This window comes from Trematomus bernacchii, unplaced genomic scaffold (genome assembly GCF_902827165.1).
Source record: "Trematomus bernacchii unplaced genomic scaffold, fTreBer1.1, whole genome shotgun sequence".
NCBI lineage: Eukaryota > Metazoa > Chordata > Actinopteri > Perciformes > Nototheniidae > Trematomus > Trematomus bernacchii.
In genome coordinates, this window is record NW_022987801.1 from 2,501,627 (window position 1) to 2,523,724 (window position 22,098).

Sequence of the window (22,098 nt, forward strand, 5' to 3'; positions counted from 1 at the left end):
GTTACACAACTTTGAATTAATGTATTCCAACACTCACATTTTCGTATGGTGGTAATCTCATAGGTGAGGTGATTTTTACGTCAGCTATAAGACTCCATTGAACCTTATCTCTGTTATGCCTGGCCGTCTCTGACAGCCTTCATCTTTATAAATGTCCTGTATCGCCTCCATCTCTTTCCGTCCACATCTCATTCCCTTTTTGTTTGACTTAATCTTCCATCACGGTGCGCTCCAGCAGTTACAGTATTTCAGTCAGACTGTCTCGGATCCCTCAAGGTTATCTGCACCTTAGAAAATGTAGAAAAATCATTCACATGTTTCACTGAAAGATGGAAGAAGGTCCAAATTGCCTGTGAAGTGTATGGAGCCGTTTGTGACTTTGCGGGCACATCTCGTGTATGTTTTGGTTTCCTAGAAAGGACACCTGTTTCCTCATCTTCCTAATACATCCACAGAAATGTGATGTTTAACATAAATCAACAAGGTGATTCTCCGTTTACTCAGAACAAGCTCTAGATACCGGCTGTGTTTGTTTAAGCTATAAAGTGGATTTCTTATCACTAAATGTGTGTGTGACTATAACCTCTCCATCACAGCATCCCCGAGTGTCCATCTGTGATTCTGTCTGCACGTTAACAACCCGCCCTTCTCATCTGTGACCGTCCCACTCCACCTTGTAGACTCAATAATCTTGCATCCTCACAACACGGTGTATCTCCCCCCCCCCTCCCTCCCTCCTTATCACCCAGGGCACCGGCGCGTTGCTAAATGGAGTCGGAGCAGCTGTACCACAGAGGCTACTGCAGGAACAGCTACAACAGCATCGCCAGCGCCAGCAGCGACGAGGAGCTGCTGGATGGAGCCGGCGCCGTCATGGACTTCCACACCACAGAGGACGACAACCTGCTGGATGGGGACGCGGCCTCCCCAGGTAGGGAGAACGGAAATGCCTCCCCTCTCTTGATTCCCCTCCATGACCTCCAGTCTTTGACGAACCCTCACCATCCAATCAGATTCTTGAATTCTTTGCGCTGCGTCTTCGAGTCCAGAATCAAGTATTTGTTCCCCCTCCTGACTAAGCACACAGGTCGCTGCTTTTGTCATGAGTCAGCCCACTGCTGGTGTCGAGACGCATCAAGTGTATGTTCGCTCGTGTGTGTTGCTGGCGCACTCGCTCTGCCATCCGCCCCCCTCATCTCCATGATCCGCACCCATCAGCTGCTCCACATCTCGTCTTGTTTCAACCACCTTCCGCCGTCATTATCCTCCCATTGGGCCTGAAGCAGCCTCACAAATGGTTATAAAACTGTTAATTGATATGCAAATGGATATAGACAGCCGATGCAACTTCTTTGTAATCTAACAAAATTATCAGAGTTTGGTCTTTATTTAGGATATGTAGTTGATTCAGGTGAGTTATACGAGACCCTTAAGTCCCATGATAAAAGTTGATCCCTGAAAAATGTCAAATCAAATCAGACAACTCAAGGTGACACACCAACTTATTTAGACATTTCAAGCAAATCTCATAGTCTTCATGAGCACATTTTTTATGGTTTTGTACTCAATAACTTCTAAGATTTAGTGTCTATCCCAAAATTAATTTAAAAATCAAATGGAGGAGCGACGAATTACAAATGCTAAATGAAAGCATTTGTTTTCCCATTAAGAAAAACCTGATTATTAAGTAGATTATTTCACAATTTCTTAAGGCCCTCACTAACTTTTTTGTATTGGATATACAAATCATTTTGCATATTACTTTACCAGCTAAACATAAATTCATGAATTCCTTTATAACCATTTGTAAGGCTCTCTAAGGACTGCAGTTGTTCTTATTATTTTAAGTCGTTTTCTGTCTGTCTTGTCTTGATGTAGTTTTGTCCAGAACTACATAACTCTAACTGTTTTTGTACCAAACTTGACTTTGCATGGTTTTAGTTGTCTTCTGGCCACCATCTTGATCCGGCCACCTTTTTTTTAATATCCTTGCTTCCTGTTCCCTGCTGTTTGTTTTGTGGTCTTGCTGCCACTTTTTGTGTGCTTTGGCCTTGCTCGTTATTCCTATCTTGCTTTTGACTTGTTGCTTACGTGGATTGGTCTTTCCTGTCGGGTAGTAAAGGTGTGTTTGAGTAATAACACAGACACGTGGCAGGCCTCTATTTGCTTTTTGTGTTCATAAATACGTCATCTCCTGGCTAGATATAGAAAAGGTAAAGCAAGGTGAACAAGTTAAACAGGTGTGAATTTAGCTTGTTTAAAAAGTAGATATACTTCTTCTTTTGTTTGCAAATTTCCAGCAGTGTAGATACAAAGTGCAACTGTATGAGAAATATGCCGGCAATTCCTAACCTTGGAGGCATACAATTCCAAGGTATTAAACTATTTCCGAACCGGTTCTCCATTCACTAAACAAGAGATCTGCTACTGCCTGTGTGGCTGCCAATGCTAAACGATTGTAGTCATGCCTGTCATTCCTGTGCAACCACTCATTCATTCAGAAGCTCAGCTGCACTCTGACCGGTATCTATAGGCGCTTTCACACCGGAGTACTTTTCCCCGTACTTTTTCCTTTTAGTTCCGATAGTTCCTGGGATTTTGCGTTCACACCAAAAAGAGAACTTAGTTTATGAGAACTTTTACCCCCTTTTTAGTGCCTGCTAGAGAGGTGGTACTTTCCTGGGGAGAAAAAAGTTCCAATTTCTGATTGGCTGGGCGAATTGCAAACCACGCCCCGTAAAACTCGGAAAAGTTTTTTGAAGCCGCCATTGTATTTGCTGGCATTAGCATTATTAGCATTAGCATTAGCCCCGCGCACCAACGGAGAGAGAATAACTTATGGCAACACAAAAAAAAACATTTGAGTGGTGGAGTGATGAGGATTTACTCGGAAGGCTTCAGTAGAAGCTGCTGGGAGTCCCAGCAGCTTCTACTGAAGCCAGTCCCCAACTCCGGGGACTTCCGGCCGGGGACTTCGGGTGGCAGTATACGCCGTGAAGTTGTTTGCGGCCTGCCAGTAAACCCAAAGCAGCAGTAGAAGAAGAAGTGACGTCAGCGGCTTCATTTGCGTAATCTTCCCTCAGGGAACTTATTCCGGTGTGAACGCGATCTGCTCTTAGTTCAATGGGGGTACTAAGTGCTGGGAACTAAGTACTTGGGGTGTTTCTCAATGTCGAGTACGCTTGCTTGGTAGCACATGTCTTCCGAGTCACTTGCTTCAGAAGCGAGGCAAGAATACTTCCTGGCATTCGGAAAACAAAGAGTGGAACATGCTAGCAAGTGTGCAGGTGTGCGTCATATCCCGCCTTACATTTTCCGCCACAGATTTGGGGAAATTGGTCCGTGCGCAAAGCATTGTGGGGATTTTAAGACCGCGGAGTCTACACATGTGCAGCCTCGAAATTTCTCCAAACGAAGTACGCCGGGCTCGGTAGAATTCCAAGTATGCTGGACATTGGAACAGTACTTCGGCGGCACTCGATGACGTAGTATACTTGAAATAATGGCTCTGGAGCAGCTTTCCTCGAGATTGAGAAACACCCTCAGTGTGTGAAAGCGGCTATTATCTTGTGACCAATCGACATCCGATCTGCTGCATCCTGTTTTCTCTTCCTCTTCTGACTAAATATGCTGATTCCATCTCTGTAGTTTTGACTTGCAGCTGATCAAACAAGCGCACATGCTGAGTGGGTTGTGTCAGATCTGTCTGCTGAGTTTGGCTCTCCAAAAGCGAACACATTTGCAAATGTTCTGGTTGGATTTTGTGGGAAATCCTTGTGCTCTATGAACACAAAAGAAGCATAGCAAATGTGTTTATGCATGAGATAAAGATCCTAGGTTCTGATAAAACTTTATTTAAAGTTTTTTTTCTGAGAAGCAGGTTATTTCCTGTCTTTTTGAATTGGATATTTTAGATTAACTGCATTCATTTGAGTCAGTTTGAAGACACAACGATAAAGACAAAATCCCACATATGTTTGGTAGGTAGTGGTGATACTGAATGAGACTTGTTGCTTGCAGAGAACAGATGTTTCCCATGCCACATATTTTACTATAATCTGCCATCTCCCTTTTTGGTCTGGTTACAGCTCTTCCTTTCAGTTCTGCACTGATAAGGTTGTAGTAAGACACGTTGTAGATCTCCGTTTCAAGTCATGTTGTACTGTTGCACAAGAAAGTTACAGTTCTGTTAAAGTGAATATCTAATGCTCAGAAGCTTAAAACATGATCATTCTTCTCTTCATGTAAAAGCTCAACATTCAGTTGGAAAGTTGCTATAATCCTCAAAGAAAGGCACATAAAACCATCTATAGTGACACTGTTTCCAAGTATTGACATTTCTTGTTACTTGCAGATCATTTTTTTGGAATAGCTCCATAATAATTCAGATTTTTTTTATTTTGTATCCTATCAATTTACTTACAGAGGTAGTAGGGGTTGTTTTTATGTGCTTTATGGGGATTGGCTTTCATCTAGTGTCCCTAGTCTCTTCCTGGTGATTAGCTTCTCATTCTTCTGCTCTGAAACTGGACCTCTGCGCAGTGGATTATGTGAAAGGTGAAAGCATGGGGTAACCCTAACCTGCCTCCACTTATACGGTCACTGCTGCTGCTAGTACAGAGCGAGCTTCAGTGCAACAACACAGGTTTCTTTCAATAACTGAAGAAGCTACAATCTTAATAGCCAGGTTGTACCGAAGACTAACAATCATTAACTTCCAGTCTTCCTTGTTTTTACATTCTTTGCACCACACTACTGTATTGGCCTTGACTCCACCCCCCCTTGCATCAGAGTTGTGTGACTCCCATACGCTCACCGACATTCCCATGAACCAGTTTGGCTGCCAGCCGGTCCGAGCTAGTGTTTCAGGAAATCTCTGGATGAATGCTCTTCCTTGAAGCTGCTGTGCCTCCCTGAGCTATATATATGTAGTATTGAAGGGGTGGGTGCCTTGGTTAGCTTTGTAAAACCCCCGGGGGCCGTCTCACTCAAAGGTCCTGTGGAGATTTCTGCTGACACTTTTTGTTCTCTTTGAAGAATTGAGGAGTTACATGGAACCACAGCGGGACAGCGCAAAACTCATCCTGCGCACAAACAAACACTCACAACCGAAGTACCATGCTTTGGGGGATGTGTGTAACTGAACTGAAACGGATTTATCTGGTTTTCTTTTCACTGGATTACTGAGATTTCTGTTTTCAAACTTCATGTTTTTGCTCATTTGACATCCTGACTGGGACTTCTTGTTGAGCAGCGAGGTGACACATTATGGTTGACATCACCTTTGTAATCGCCTAGCAACAGGAGCCCTACTTAAAGGTAAGGCAGCGTGGGTGGTTTTATATCATAATGGAAACAAAGTCACAGCGTGTGAAATGCCAGGGTCCTATTGTTGAGGCCTGGGAATTGTTAAACCTGATTTAAGCTGCATTGTTTTATATAATCACACCGAGTTTACAAAACACCTTCTGTGTTGAAATACTGACCGTGAGATCGCTTTTTGATTGTACGAATGTTTCATATCCTTCCTGTAGCGTGAACACAGGAGAGGAAGGTTAAGCAACAGCTGAGTGTCTTAAGATCAACTTTTCTTTTTTCTTGCCGCAGTCACACTTACAGTTTCCTTAACATCCCTTTCCTCTTTGCATACCAAAGGACAGCAGCAGTCAAATGTATGTATACAAAAACAACCTAAAATGACAAGGCAGAATGGCAAAAACACAGATTGACTTACATGAATTTATTTCTCTTTGCACTCACAAAGCGTTCTTTCATTAAAGCTATGAATAGGCCATGTGATTATTTTTTATTGGCATAATACGTTTATTACATTAATGAGTTAGGGCTGTAACTACAGATGACCCATTCCACATTTTTTTATATAAATAATAGCAGAAACACTAAACATGCAAGTATCTGCCCCAATTCCCCTACAGTGGAGCACATCAACGCACCCCTTAATATAACATATTTTCTGTCATTCAATCATTTAATCTACAACATGTCAGACAATTTTGAAAAATAAGTGTTTTTGTGGTCCTTCTGATACTTAAACATATTCAGTTTTATGTCATATGAGACAAAGAATTCACATTTTTGTGAATGGAGCCAACTCAATTTGAACTTTTTTGCTTAGGCTTTAAAAGCGGACTAGTGAGTAGCTGAGTTTCTGTGTTTGGCATGATGCCGCTTAATATCCCCAATAACCTCTGTCGTCTAATTTAGCCAATTGTTAGCAACCGCCTGCTTTTAAGAGATTTAAAAGTTGAAAATGTACAACTGGGGGGGATACTGTCAGGGTTATATAGTGGAACGAAATGTGAGAATCTCAAAATAAAGATTAATTCTGGCATCTAACACAAAAAACCCATTACAATTATTAATTGACGGAAATGCTAACCCTTTTCCTGGTTTTAGGACTCGTTCCTGTAGCACTCTATTACTCCTTACTTAAAGGTCCCATGTCATGGCCATTTCTACTGATCATAATTCCATTGTTGAGGTCTACTAGAATAGATTTATATTGTGCAATTTTCCAAACTCACATTGGTTTCTCATACAGCATCTCTGTATAGTATGTGTATTCACCAGGTATTCACTCTCTGTCCTAAACGGCTGGTTGGAGCTCCTGCCCCCCCCTCCCTGTGAGCCCAGTGTGCTCTGATTGGTCGGGACGTTGCGAGGCTCGCTGCTCAGTGAGCTGGCTTACTGGTGTGGTTTCCGGGTCGGCGATACAGCGGGACAGCGCAAAACTCATCCTGAGCACAAACAAACACTCACAACCGAAGTAAAAACAATAAGTGTGGCTTGATATTGAGTTAGAAAAAGGTTTATAAACGCTGTGAGCATGGGTCTGCGGAGAGCATTTCTCCGCGATCCCAACTTGTCTATTACCAGCGTTCAGGGAGCTCTATGCAATTCAATGCAATGGGCGTTCTGGGGCAGCATAGACAGGTATTTTCTGTGTTAGAGTTTTACTCGCTACAGGGTCTACTTTGAGGGTTTGTGACTCTGCAGACCGTTTACATGCAGAAAAAGCTTCATAACACACAAGGGGACGGGTAATAACCAGAAAAGCATGACATGGGACCTTTAATGTAAACCTCCCTGCACTTGCTCACAATGGAAGCCTCCATCTTTAGAGCTCGCCTTGAAACACAGTCACCCCTGTGACCTGGCACAATGGACTCTCCCATTCAGGCAGGGCTCACTGATCTCCCCTAGTAACCAAGCAGGACCGGCCTTGTGTGCTCGTCTTTCCCTAGTGTGTGTGAGTGTGATGACATCATCAGCTCTAACAGTCAGCTGCTGCAGTGGAGGGAGAGCGAGAGAGAACAGGGAGGGGGAGGGAGAGAGGACACACACACTGTTCGACTCAAACACACACACACAGCCCCGCTTGTCTTCCTCTGGTAAACATGGCAGCGGCGGCAGCAGCGACTTACACACAGTGCGTCGTGAAGCCTAGCTTAGCTTAGCCTCGTCTCAGCTGTCAACATGGAGGAGGAGGACGCGGGGGCCGACCCCTATTTGCCCTACGACGGGGGAGGGGACACCATCCCCCTGCAGGAGATCCCTAAAAAAAGAGGTACGCCACGTCCCCTCATGTGTTATTTTTTTGGGCCCCTTTTCCCTCCTTTTTGTCACGCTGCTGAGATGTGAGGCCGCTCTCCTTCTTGTCCAGTGAGTGTATGCAGCCATATGGCAGGCAGACACGGTGCAGGTTGAGCAAAACCGTTATCTGCTGTTGGTGAAGCATGGAAACCAGATTGTGTTTGAAGCTGCCATTGCTATTAACTGCATGAGGGAAAAACAGCCACCTGCCAGCTTATTTCACCATCCACCCCTCTGTTGATGATCAACCAGCAGTGTGTGTGCAGGTCAGCCCGAGATGAAGAAGGAGTTGAGTCAGTGTAAAGGCTTGGGCCTGTAAGCAGCAGCAGCAGCAGCGACTAAAGGCAACATCATGGGCATCCATTTTAATTTCCAACACACAGAGCCACAGTTTGTCTAAAACATAATATGAACTGGATGTTTGTAGATGTAGATGTTGCTCAATGTTTCTGCAGCGAGACGACACCTGTTGGTCACTTTACATCACATGACACATTACAAAGTCCTCAGGGTGAAGCCATGCAGGGAAATTGTGGTTTCTTGCTCTGCACCCTTGTTTTTCTTTCCCATGCTGCCTTTAGGGAGTTTATCTTGCAGTTGCCTGTGCGTGTGTGCGTTGGTTCCTCCAGGCCTTGTTAGATTTTTACGGTGAGCGAGCAGAGACAAAAGGCCCCTAGTGCGTTTAGGACTGTTTACATTCACTTTGTGCAAAAGGACGTTCTTACATCCAAGCTTTTATTTCCTCTCTCTTTGCAGCCACAGTTTCACAATCTTCAGTCCATCTTGCAACCCATCTCTTTCCATTATGTCAGCCCCTTTACTGTAGAGGCATCTTCTGGCATTTATAATTAATATCCATTTAAGTTTATTTGCCAAATTCCTGACAAAGTAACCTGTAAAACTGGACATACTGTTTGCACTATTTTTGCAAGAACAAATAAAGCAATTTGGTAGCTTTACGGTCATTCACCTTACACAATGTGTCCTTGTCTCAACTATCCTGAACCAACACGTCATATGTAAACACACATTTAAAAAAAAAAGGGGCATTTCGGACTTTGATCCAGTTATCAGCACGCCCTTTAGTGTGACTTCAGGGAATCCACCGGTCTAATCGTCCGGCTGCCGTCTCAGCCTGTATGGAGGTTGTCGGGGTCAGTTTATGATGCCGGTCACATGACGGCTGAGCAGACTAACCCTACTCCGACCGGGCTGATCCAGGGTGTCCTAGCCAGCCACCTCTAAACCTCTCTGATCTGATTTACTCAACAGTAGTAGAGTAGGGCTATTACACAAGAATGCAGCGCTTGTTGGACTGGAAACCTGGGATTTCTCCTCTCATTACACACAGAAACCTCTGAACACGCAGCGGTCTGATGCTAATTTCCACTCTCAATGTTCACAGGAAGGCCATGTCAGATTCATTCAGAGAAAAGGGATTATTGACAGGCAGTAGGTGCACTGACGCAGCTCTTAACTGATGCAGGCCGAACAGAGTTGCAGTGTCACTGAACTAATGCACAAGGGAGAGAAACTGAAGCCTTATTTCTCATGTGTATCTTTTGTCTCCGTGTCCACTGAACCGTTGGAGCGTGATGCTGCCACTGTGTTCATATCATCAGATGCAGCTCCTTTAGTGTTTTTCATTTCATTTCATTTAATCGTTTATTTGAATAGGGACAATGCACATTAATGAACACTTTAGACAAATAATGCTTCAAGTGTAAATATGCCGGATTTTAGCTTTGAGCTAATTTCCATCCGTAGTCCCTGACATACAACATATAAGAACTTGACATTTGTAAACATAGCAAATAATAAATACATGATATGCAGAAAGAGCAAGAGCAGCACACAGTATTTACCACATGGCAGTACACTATAGCAGCAACGACATATTAAGTGATGATATAAGAGATGCATAAAGTGCAAAAGGAGATACCCCTGTGTTAAAGTGCATTTAGCGGTGATTGCACGTCTGGTTGTTTCTCAACCATTCTTTGAGTTGACCTTTAAAACTATTGACAGTGGGACAATCCCGTATCTGAGTTGGGAGGCTATTCCACAATGAGCTGCCTTTAATGGAAAGTACATTTTGTCCAAAAGTGGTCCGTCTGCGGTGGACTTCAGTCTCCTCTGGTTTCTGACCTAGTGCAGCGTCCAGTGTGTTTTTTGTGGATGAATTCCCCTGAGGGGGGGGGGGGGGGGGCAGTCCATGTAAACATTTATAAAAAAAACACATACTTTTAAAAGACTTAAAATTGTCAAAACTCAAGAAATTGTGTTTTTCAAGGATGGTACAGTGGTGGTATGAATTTGGCTTTCTGTCAAACACCTTGATAGCTCTCTTGTACTCTCTGTGGCGTCACCCTTGCTTGACTACACAGTCTGGATTCGACTGATGAATGCCAGTAGTGCAGCATCATCAGTCGTCTGATTTATCCTAAGCCACATTCATTCTGTTTCTACATGTTGCCAATTTACTTCAGTGAGGAGTTGCAGTCTTTTATTTATCCCAAATTAGGAAATTATTTTTCTGTGTTGTTTGCAGTTTTAGTTGCACTAAGCATTACAGTTGCACGTGTATTCAAAACAAACCATTATTCATTTGCCAAGAAACATTAAGAATTCAGTTTGTAGCACGAACATGTTCATTGCTGGGCAGTGAGAGTAAATGCTGCAGACATCTCTTTTAACCATATTTGTGTTTGTCGTCAGTATTTCCCCCACTACGGTGTTTCTAGTGTGCCCTGAAGTGGGTCTGCTTGTTGTTTTATTAAAAGCCTGTATTGTTTTTTGACCCAGGAAAAAAAAAATGCACTGTTCTGGGAATTTTGTAACATGAGCACAATCCAAGACAATCACTTAAAGGTGTGCCAAAAAGTCCACAAAGTCATAACCGTGACCATCTTGTTAAATGGGTAATTTGAAGAGCGTTGAAAGAAATCAATATAAAGTGCTGTGTCCTTAGTATACATGTCTCATATTTCCCAAATCGTGAAGGTCTTGGCTTTATTTTGACTGAAAAAGGCTTGTGCTTACAATGCAGAAGTACAAACTGATGACTCGTATATAATAACCACGTAAACATTTCCTAAGGGAATCACACACAGCTCTCCTGTTTTTATTTTGGCCCTCAGGTGTCTAGTCGGTTTGTTGATAGGTTCAGAAAAGGTCAACTTTAATCTTGGTGCTGTCCAAAAGAACAGACGTCCATATCAGAGTCATCACCCAAACACACGCACTTTCCCTGCACAGTTCAGACTGTAGCCGTCACTCTGAAATCAAAATGGAGAATGATAGAAACAGTCTTTCCCTGCCAACATGACTCTCACTGCTGCTGACTCCACAACAGTAGCTCACTTCCCTCTTTCTCCTCTCTGAACACCACATGTATCGCCCGGTCAGAAGAAATAAACACTTGGCCATTTTGGCTCTGCTTCTTACAGAAAATCTCCCCAAAGGGTTTACGATTTCTTTCCCTCTCACATCCCATCAAACATCAAAGGCAGTGATATGAGCTAATAAGCCTCACTTTCTTTCAAAGGCGGTATCATGGCCCACATTGGTACTGTGGAAAACTGGATTCATCTGCTGGTTATGTCTCACTTATTGAGGATAAAAAATAAGTTATATTACCAACTGACATGTAATTCGATGCGCCTGATTCTCAGTGCTTCTATCTTTTCAGCCTGTTGTGGATTAATATTTTGAAACATTGAGTTGTGTTTCCGCCAAGGAGGTTTTGTTTTCACTTAGGTGAGTTTGTCTGTTTCTTACTAGGTTTATGGAAACACTACTGGCAAGATTGTAGTTAAACTTGTTGGAGGGATCGAGCTTTAGCCAAGGAAGTAGCCAATAATTCTGGAGTGAATCCGAATCATAGGGTTACTCAATTTTTGCGAGATACGATATTTGGCTTAGGAGGTCTGTGCTCTCCAACTGCCTTTATAGTTATATGAGAATACCTTGGTTTAGTTATAGCAGCTGCTGTGTTGTCATGCTTATAAAGGATGCAGATTTGTTAATGCCATTTTATGATCTGTTTCATGGCTTTGTTGAGAGGCCTCTGAGGTTTTTAATGTTTTAATGTAGATCACAGAGGCTATGAATGAGGCCTTGTTTTAAACTAATGAACCTGCCCCAGTTGAAGTTTTGCTCAGCAGATTAAAAATGTATTGTGGACTGGAATGTGTGTGTCCCACAATATTTAGTATTATCCATTGTGTGTCATTGGATCGGCATTGCTCTCGCCCACATTTCAGCATTCACACCCTTACCTTCAGCAGCCACTGTACAATTTCTAAGACTGGTTGCATCCTTTGTTCAGTGCCTCACAGAGTCTATATTTGACATTTACTGTAAAAACACAGTAATTACACCCATTGTCATATTGATCAATCTGATATTATACACAGACAGGATAAACCAGTTGAACTTGTGATTCCGATATTGTCTAACCATTGCCCTTTGTCTCCCTTTTGTCCGCGTCAAACACTGTTCTGCCTTTGTGTCGCAGACGAAGAAGTCTCCAATTTTTTGCGTCATCACGAGTGGGCGGATCAGGCATTTCAAAATGTCAGAGTAGGGGTTCTCGCTAATAATTATCTACACTTTGTGTGAGATTATACATATGTGGCAGTGCATTTCTTATATTAATGAGATGGCCCTCTTATATAACTTGCTAGGTTATTAGGATGATAATTAAGGACATTATAAAGACTTTTTTTTAATATGAAACCAGGAGAGCCAGTTGGCAGCAATGAAAATCCTTTGATGTTTTCCAGATAACTTTGTTTTGAATATTGCACCAGTCCATATTTCGATTTTGATAATATTTGTTAAGTTGTGCACTATTAGCTCCATTGACATTGGCTTATAGGATATAACCCATGAAACAGATGTGTATAATAAAGTGCAAAATCAGGTATAAATTAATACAAACAGTTGGGTAAAACTTTTAAGAAAACCCCAGAAAGTTAGGTTGATATACGACATTTTAGTACCTCCTAATTCTTTTTATAAACACCTGAAATTCTTGAGATACAACCTTGAAAATAGACTACAGAATTTAGGTAAAACCATCATTTCTTTTTTTAAAACAGTAGCGACAGTGTGTTTCTGATTAAAGACTGATAACGGGGATGAAAGGAGGATTTTGTGTGTGTGTGGTGTGTGTGTGTGTGGTGTGTGTGTGTGTGTGTGTGTGTGTTTGTGTGTGTGTGTGTGTGTGTGTGTGTGTGGTGTGTGTGTGTGTGTGTGTTGTGTGGTGTGGTGTGTGTGTGTGTGGTGTGTGTGTGTGTGTGTGTGTGTGCTGTGTGTGTGTGTGTGTGTGCTGTGTGTGTGTGTGTGTGTGTGTTATGTGTGTGTGTGTGGTGTGTGTGGTGTGTGTGTGTGTGTGTGTTGTGTGTGGTGGTGTGTTGTGTGTGTGTGTGTGTGTGTGTGTGTGTGTGTGTGTGTGTGTGTGTGTGTGTGTGTGTGTGTGTGTGTGTGTGTGTGTGTGTGTGTGTGTGTGTGTGTGTGTGTGTGTGTGTGTGTGTGTGTGTGTGTGTGTGTGTGTGTGTGTGTGTGTGTGTGTGTGTGTGTGTGTGTGTGTGTGTGTGTGTGTGTGTGTGTGTGATCAGATCTCACCCCGAGACGATCAGTATCTCATGTTGTTATTAAGAACATTTCTATAATAAACTAATACAAACATCGGCATACATCTTCTAAACAGCAGTGGACCAAGTTTGGTTTGTATTTTTTGTTGTTAAATAATTAATATATTCTGTAACTAATCATTCTCATATAAAAGTCATTACTGAACAGACTGTACTTGGTTATTAGGCATACAGGCACATTGTCTGTGAAGGCCAATACAATCAGATCAAAGGTAATGAGACTGCCAGAATGTCAGTAGTTAAAGTTGTTACGCTTAAAAAGGACTGTCGTTTTTAGGGCTTCACGAAAAAGCCCCCCCCCAAATGTCATTATGTAAACCAGGTCTTTTATAAAGAGCTTATAGTAGAAGTTGCAGAAGACTTTTTGAAACCAATCTTTGTTCCAAACATAAAAGACAACTAGAGCAGTAAAAAATGAAAAGTACGAGCAGCTCTATTCCCCTCAGAAGTTCCAGTTTATACATTTGCATGAAAGATTACCTCCAGGTAACTGCAGAGTTCACTCGTCCAAATGTTCCAGCTTTGCAGATAAACCTCCACTCTGTTTATTGCTTTTGTTGGAGGTGATGGAGTGCAGGGTTCCCTAGCTGTGTCATTAACTCTCCGTGATGACTGTGTTTAGCTCTGCAGTGTTTCTGATGGGCCGGGTAATCGAGGAGATGCAGCTCTAATGTGCAGCAGGCAGCGCTGTGATGGATATAGTTTCTTTTCAGGAGCATAAGGATTCAATGAACGGCAAAGCAGCTTGGACAAAATAGCACATCACAAGCTTTTCCTTTTGATTTGGTACTTGCTTCATACAGGTTCAAGAGACTGGACTTGACTTGCTAATCAGAGATTTTTTAATTGTTCTGATATAACATGCTTCTTTCGGAATAAAACATCTCAAAGTTTTAAAGCCCTTATGTACAGAGTTGAATGGTGAATTCTTATACTTCACGTTCTCTCTTCTTCAGGGTCTAACTACGTCATGTCTAACGGGGGCGGGGCACCCAGCAGTACCACCCACCTGTTGGACTTCCTAGAGGAGCCCATCCCTGGTGTGGGGACCTACGACGACTTCCACACCATCGACTGGGTCCGAGAGAAGTGCAAGGACCGCGAGAGGCACCGAAAGGTGAGGAGACCGGGGCTAGCTAAAAATAAAACTATTGAAAAAACGTTTTAAAGTCTCAGAACGCTTCAAACACGCTAGAATTTTGAGCACTTTTCATATAAACAACTGAATGCAACACTAACACGTCTTCCTGAAAACTGTGCTCTTATCCCTGTACTTCAACAATATTGTGTTTCTATGAGGGTAAGCTTTTTACTTAGCTTTCAAGTGTGGCAGTTCGTAACAACTATACAAACTTTTGATTTGTGCCGCGGTTAGAGAACACATTTAAAAACGACTTTATTTTATGATATAACCCTGCCTTTAAGCAGTCCAATAAGCACTTTTACTAAAGGATACTGCAGCCTTAAGTCTTAAAACATGACCAGAATATCAAAGGGATTTCACTGCTCAGAGTGAGTGTTAATAAAAAGTTAAATTGATACAGCACTCACAACTATCCTCATAGATGAGCCTATTTTCATTTATGTAACCTGCTTAGCTGTTGTCAGCGAAAATTGCTATGCCGCACAGGAAGTGATGTTCAACACACTTCCTGTGTTGCAAAGATTTGTTTTGATGACACAACAGAACAACTGGGTAATAAGAATCAGCGTTTTTTTTGCCTTGATGGCTGAAACTATATCAACAAGATCTCCAAATGAAATCTTTAAAAAAATAATAATAATGCCAAATAAATGTATGATCTTCTGTTTCAAAACCGTTATTATTTCCACAACTTTTTAGATATTGCAATAATCTTGTTTGACATAAACAAGTCTCATGTTCCTCCTACTAGCTTTAAACGACCTCTCACAGTCTTCATTAGCATAAACTCATGAATGAACCGGAGTGAAGGGAGGCACAATAGACTGTCGGCTTCCTGCCCTTTATCTGCGGTCAGCGATACTACCTCTCTGTAAACACTTTTATGCAAATATTGACACAGCACTTCAGCCCGCTTTCCAGAAGTGATTTAGTGCAGGATAACTCTGCGAATTTGAATGATGTTTAAATACTTAAAAAGTCAAACACAAACTGGCTTACATGAATTCATTGTTTATAGAAGCATAACACCCCGGCACTAGAGTAGATAACTGAACCGCTTATCATGATGTTGCAGTCATAAACCTTTGACCTACTTGCATTACTGCCAGTTTAAGTCAATTTGTTTAAAGGGGCCCTTATTATGCTCACTGCAGCACCTCTTTTCACCCTCTGTCTGAAACCTATCATTTACAATGTGTTGGAGCGCTAGACAATAGAATTGCAAGTATAACATAGTGATGTCATTATGGTACAGAAGTAAACAAAGGAGTCCAATGGAGGCGTTTCAGGCAGGGGGGGGGGGGGGGGGGGAAGAGTGTGTGGGAGAGAAACTTCCTTTGGAGGGAACACAGGGATTTTAGCCTTTGCAGAGCATCCCGCCCATCTACTTCCGACCCATGGGACCTTATTTCGGAAAAATGATGTATTGAAGTAAATGGGGAGAGAAAGATTATCTCTCGATCCCGTTTGAATTGTGCCACGAATTACACATATGATGTTTGTCAATCTTAAAAAATCATTTCCATGTCAAAAAAAGTCACAGTTTGTCGTAAAACTGTTGAAATATAAGACTATGAAAAATATGCAACTAGAAAGACTACAAATCCCAGAATCCCGGTCCCGCATGCTGGCTCTTACGGAACCGACTAACTCCCCTTGTGTGTATGTACAGCTCTCAACATGCCCAGACTTGGAGTGATTTTCACCTCTTTTAATACTTTTCGCCTCATTCTGAAAGAAAGAAGTGAAATGTGCCAACGTGACGGCCGTCTTGGTGTGTGGTGCGAGACGGGAGATGTAGTTCATTGAGCGGTTTCACACAAAAAAAAAGTGTTACTTCACAGTTTTACGACACATTTTTATTTTTTTTGACTTGCAAAACTATCTTTTAAATTGACAAACATCATATGTGTAATTCGTGGCACAATTCAAACGGGATCGAAAGATAATCTTTCTCTCGCCATTGACTTCAATACATACTTTTACCGAAATAATGTCCCATGGAGGTCCACCGGAAGGGGAGGGACTTCGCCTCTCTATATAATGTCTTGTATTATATGTCTTTTAATACATTTTTTTTATTGTGTTTTTAGATCAACAGTAAGAAAAAGGATTCGGCATGGGAGTTCACAAAGAGCCTGTACGACGCCTGGTCCGGGTGGCTGGTGGTGACGCTCACTGGCTTGGCCTCAGGTAGCACTAATGCACACACACACACTATACACACACACTATATACACACACACACACACACACACATGGCTGTATCTCCTCTGCTGATGACTCTCACATGCTTTGCCTCAGGCAGCTCACTTTCTCTTGGTCGCTCTCCATCTTTTGCTGTCATTTAACCACAAACACACGCATTCTCTTTGCCCTGCATGAGCCTCAGCAGACGCGTTAATCTACACAAAGTATTGGGTACCACTTTACAATAAGACTACCCTTATAACGGATTCATAAAGGGTTATGAATTAGGTTATGAATTAGGTTGTAAACACTTTATTAATCATTAAGAACCATTTATAAACCAATAGTTTTCATACGTCAACACAGGCTCACTATTTGGCAAGATGACTAAGCCTTATATTGGCTACCTAGCTTACTTCGTCTTCATCAGCCAGCATCCTTGGTATCTGTTGTTCACTGAGTTGATCCCCCCCCTTCCATCTTGATGTTTCTTGGCATCTCTTTATGACCATTTATTAATGAGTTACAACTTACTACCATTTCTAATAAGGCGTAGCAGTACAGATACATGTGGGCTCACTATTTGGCAAGCAACCGGTCACAGTTGCCCTGTTTATCTCATGTCTTATAAAAGCTTATTAATGATTTATATAGTGTTCACAACCTAATTAATAAATTAATTACAAGCTATTCGTAAATAAGGGTAGTGTTATTGTAAAGTGGTACCAAGTATTTAAACCTCTATGATCATCACCTTGTGGAGCAGATTCTGTAACATGTATTTAAGATCCAGGTTCAAAATGAAGGGAAAAGTGCAAAATATGCCACAAGTAGGGCTGTGCAATTAATCGTATTTTAATCTCGATTACGATTTTGGCTTGCAACGATTACGAAAACAACGTAATCGAAATAAAACGATTATTATTTTTATTTAAAAAAAAATGTAATTATTATTATTTTTTAATAATTTTTTTTTATTGGTTTTTCAGTTGAATTATACTTAAAGTTCAGGGTAATCAACTGTTTCAACACATACTGTTCACATTTGTTGTTTTCAAAGTAAATGGATAATCGTTTTTAATAATCGTGATATCAATTATTGACCCAAATAATCGTGATTTATGATTTTTGCCATAATCGCACAGCCCTAGTTTAAAGTTTACCCCCAATATTTGGATTTAAAACATGAAAGGTCTGGGGTACAGATGTACATATGTATGACTTGAATGAGCCAGTGACACTGTGGTCTCACCTGGAACATGTGAACATTGTTTTAAAACTTTACAAAATAATATTTATTAAAATAATGTATGATGATATTTTTTTAGATATTTTTGTAATTTCTTTCTATACGGCGACTTTTATCGACTTGCGTCCACTTCACTGTTTCTCAACATGCTATAAATTAGCAAGCTAAGTGCCTCTGCCTCTTTCCCCCTTTTCCTCTCTCCTCCCTGCCTCCACCTCCTTTACTTCCTGGTTCCCTCCTCCTGCCAGGTGCTTTGGCTGGCCTGATTGACATTGCTGCTGATTGGATGAACGACCTGAAGGAGGGTGTGTGTCTGAGCGCCATGTGGTTAAACCGCGAGCAGTGCTGCTGGACGTCCAATGAGACCACCTTCGCTGAGCGGGACAAGTGTCCTCAGTGGAAGAGCTGGGCTGAGCTAATACTGGGGCAGGCAGAGGTAGCTGACACAGGAACATGCTGGGGGACAACTGTACATTCACATTATCTATATCAAAGGCTTTATTGTCATATGCACAAGAGCTACAGTGTAGTTTTGGCAATGGAAAGGCCCGGGCTCTTCCAACAATGCAACTTAAATATACATTAACATTAACAATGGAAATAGTGCAAGAGAATGTTACAAGTGACCAATGTGCAAGTAAATGCAGAAATAAGTAAACTATTTACATGAAGTAGAATAAGATAAAAACAGACTATTAAAAGAATGAACTCCTTTTTGGGCATTTTAAATATTAAACAAATGCTTTTTGGGACTAGTGAGTGTAGCTGCTAGAAAAGTAATTACAAAGAAGTGGCTTGAGCCGAACACCACATCCACAGAGGGCTGGTATGATATCATTCATCAAATCTTTGTAGTGGAAAAAAACATGTTCTTCATGAGGCGACAGGAAATTAATGTTGTGAAAATAGACAACCAGTAGCACAAAGGGCAGCATCCTTCCCTTTGCTGGTAGGCTACCAAATACATGCAGGAAATATTGATTGTGATTTAATTGCAATAAACTCCCATGTTAAAAAACAAGTGAGTGAGCAAAATGTAATTTCTGTTAAAAAGCCAAACGGAGCAAATACTTAATAAACAGTGTACAAGGATTATGCAGACACACATGCCTTGTTTCAGACGTGCTCTCAGTCACATCCACACATTATGTGCGTGATCCTCCTAAGATTCTCACGGTGTCACCTCTCTTCCTTCCTCTGCAGGGGCCCGGCTCGTACATCATGAACTACTTCATGTACACTTACTGGGCGCTGTCCTTCGCCACCCTGGCCGTCTGTCTGGTCAAAGTGTTCGCTCCCTACGCCTGCGGCTCGGGGATCCCTGAGGTGAGGAGAATATCTCTTACGAAAACACTTTACCTGAGGTGAGGAGAATATCTCTTACGAAACAGTTTACCTGAGGTGAGGAGAATATCTCTTACGAAAACACTTTACCTGAGGTGAGGAGAATATCTCTTACGAAACACTTTACCTGAGGTGAGGAGAATATCTCTTACGAAACACTTTACCTGAGGTGAGGAGAATATCTCTTACGAAACACTTTACCTGAGGTGAGGAGAATATCTCTTACGAAACACTTTACCTGAGGTGAGGAGAATATCTCTTACGAAACACTTTACCTGAGGTGAGGAGAATATCTCTTACGAAACACTTTACCTGAGGTGAGGAGAATATCTCTTACGAAACACTTTACCTGAGGTGAGGAGAATCGGCTGCATGCAGGCAGGGATCGTTTTGTAAACCTCTGGGTGCTGCATTGAAGTTCTCAAAGGGAACTCCAACATCCAAGAGATTTTTGACAGTTATTCAATTTGTAAAAGATGTAAGCTCATAGCCTGAAGTTGTATCCAGCTAATGAGGTCAGCAGCTGTCTCTTTTTGTCTTTCCTCTCTCTGTTTCAGAGCGAGTGATTGTGCTTTTGTAGGATTTCTGCAGATTATCGACGTTCCGTTTTATCCCTCGGCTCTCATTTTCTCACGTCCGATCAATTTGCATCAGGATTAAGAAACTCGAAGTGGCACATTAAATAGAAAGCCTTGTGAACGGCCTCTTACTCAGCTAAACGCAATGTTTTCATTCGTATGTGTTTCCCTTTTATGTTTTGAAGTGGCGTCAAATTGTTAATTCAGTGGGGAGCAGGGAGGTTTGACCGCACTGTGAAAAAAGCTATTTTCACGTGAGCCCCCTCTGAGCTTTCAACATTTATTTTTTTGTTGCCATGAGAACAAGAAAGCTGGATTTGCATTGTATAGCCAAATATATATTATGTTCATTATTGTATATAGAAATTGTGTGTAGTGAAAAATGACTTAAAAGATGGTGACAAAAGGAGAATAAAGGAAACTATTTGAGGTAGAGAAGCAGCCTAAGCAAAAAAAAAAGTCATTCTTGATTGATTGATATTCTTGATTCTTGACTCAACTGTACTTGTTCAATACAGTCACATCTATAGAGTATAACACAGGCCTTCATGTCACAAAGCTTCTCATGGAGAAATATGATATGATATGAATCCTCTCTCCCCAGATAAAGACTATCCTCAGTGGGTTCATCATCCGTGGCTACCTGGGGAAGTGGACCCTGATCATAAAGACCATCACCCTGGTGTTAGCCGTGTCCTCGGGGCTCAGTTTGGGGAAGGAGGGCCCTCTGGTGCACGTGGCTTGCTGCTGCGGGAACATCTTCTCCTACCTCTTCCCCAAGTACAGCAAGAACGAGGCAAAGAAACGAGAGGTGAGCGACAAGACATTTAACTCATTGTTTTTAGTTATGTTTCAGTCATTTTCGGACGCGCTTTGATGCCTTTAAGCTCCCCCTTGTGTTCTGTTATTATAAAATATGACTGTGTTTTTATAATATATAACATACATGGAGATGTACATAAAAATCACACCCGCCTCAGTTTACAGTCCACTCAAATCTACACGTTATTGCTCACACACACACACACACACACACACACACACACACACACACACACACACACACACACACACACACACACACACACACACACACACACACATACATTACCCCTTTCCTTCTAAGTCTTCTTGCGTACATAAATACAAATCATTTAAATTCTCTGACCTTTCCCTGGGTAGTCGGTACAGACAGGTATGCTTACAAATCCGAAACAGGTGCTAGTTACAAATTAAATATAACATGACTGTAATATGACTGTGTTTTATTATCAGCTGAGGTGCGTTTGTTTTGTGTCCCAGGTTCCTCTGCTTGCGTCGGCGGCCGGGGTGTCTGTTGCTTTTGGAGCCCCGATTGGAGGAGTGCTCTTCAGCTTGGAGGAGGTAAAACACACCAGAAGCGCCTGTTGAAGGTCACCTATTGTGCAAAATACACTTGTTCATTGTCTTCTTCTACATCAACATGTGTCCCCCTCTGTGTAAAGAGACCTGAAAGTTTCAGGAACAAAGATTCTCTCTCTTTTTTGTCCTGATCCATTTATATAAAAACCTGTCTGAAAATGAGCTGATCAGATTTGGCCACTTTATGAGGGTCATAAACGATGTGTTGTCTTGTGTAACCAGTTAGCCAATCAGCAACCAAGGTAACACCCCCCCCCACCTTATCACCTTAATCTCCTCCTAGAGCACCATTGTGTTCTTTTTAACCAAATATCTCTCAGAGGGGCGTGGGGAGGGGCTCCTTATTTTCATCTAAAGTAACAGACAGAGAATCAGCACTTTGGAAACAGGGCTGAAACAGAGGGGATTATGGGATGCTGCAATGATCTGTTTGGTGTTTGGAGCCCTATAATAAAGTAATGAAAAACAGTATAATAGGGGACCTTTAAGCTTTCTTTTAAGCTTAAAATCCCAATGCTCAGTGTTAAAGACAGAATAATGAATACAATGAACCCCTTCCTCCAGGTGAGCTACTACTTCCCTCTCAAGACGTTGTGGCGCTCCTTCTTCGCCGCCCTGGTTGCTGCCCTTCGTCCTGCGCTCCATCAACCCGTTTGGGAACAGCCGTCTGGTGCTGTTCTACGTGGAGTACCACACTCCCTGGTACCTGTTCGACGCTCATCCCCTTCATCCTGCTGGGGGTGTTCGGAGGCCTCTGGGGAGCCTTCTTCATCCGGGCCAACATCGCCTGGTGCCGGCGGCGCAAGTCCACACGCTTCGGCAAGTAGTCTGTCTTAAATTTAAAATGTGGATATGTCAGCCAGGTGGAGGTAGATGTTGGATATGATGGGCTGTCTGGGAGATGAAAAGGTTCACGAT

The 22,098-nt window shown here is 42.0% G+C and overlaps 1 protein-coding gene across 1 annotated transcript in view; it reads left to right on the forward strand.

Moving 5' to 3' along the window:
• clcn3 (chloride channel 3) overlaps nucleotides 1-22,098 on the forward strand; it is a 35,130-nt gene that overhangs the window by 5,268 nt on the left and 7,764 nt on the right. The window contains 10 exon segments of the mRNA XM_034150191.1: nucleotides 750-931; nucleotides 14,231-14,391; nucleotides 16,512-16,611; nucleotides 18,106-18,293; nucleotides 19,061-19,183; nucleotides 20,384-20,590; nucleotides 21,082-21,162; nucleotides 21,745-21,807; nucleotides 21,809-21,895; nucleotides 21,897-21,999. Coding sequence (XP_034006082.1) covers nucleotides 769-931; nucleotides 14,231-14,391; nucleotides 16,512-16,611; nucleotides 18,106-18,293; nucleotides 19,061-19,183; nucleotides 20,384-20,590; nucleotides 21,082-21,162; nucleotides 21,745-21,807; nucleotides 21,809-21,895; nucleotides 21,897-21,999 — 1,276 coding nt within the window. The 5' untranslated portion in view covers nucleotides 750-768.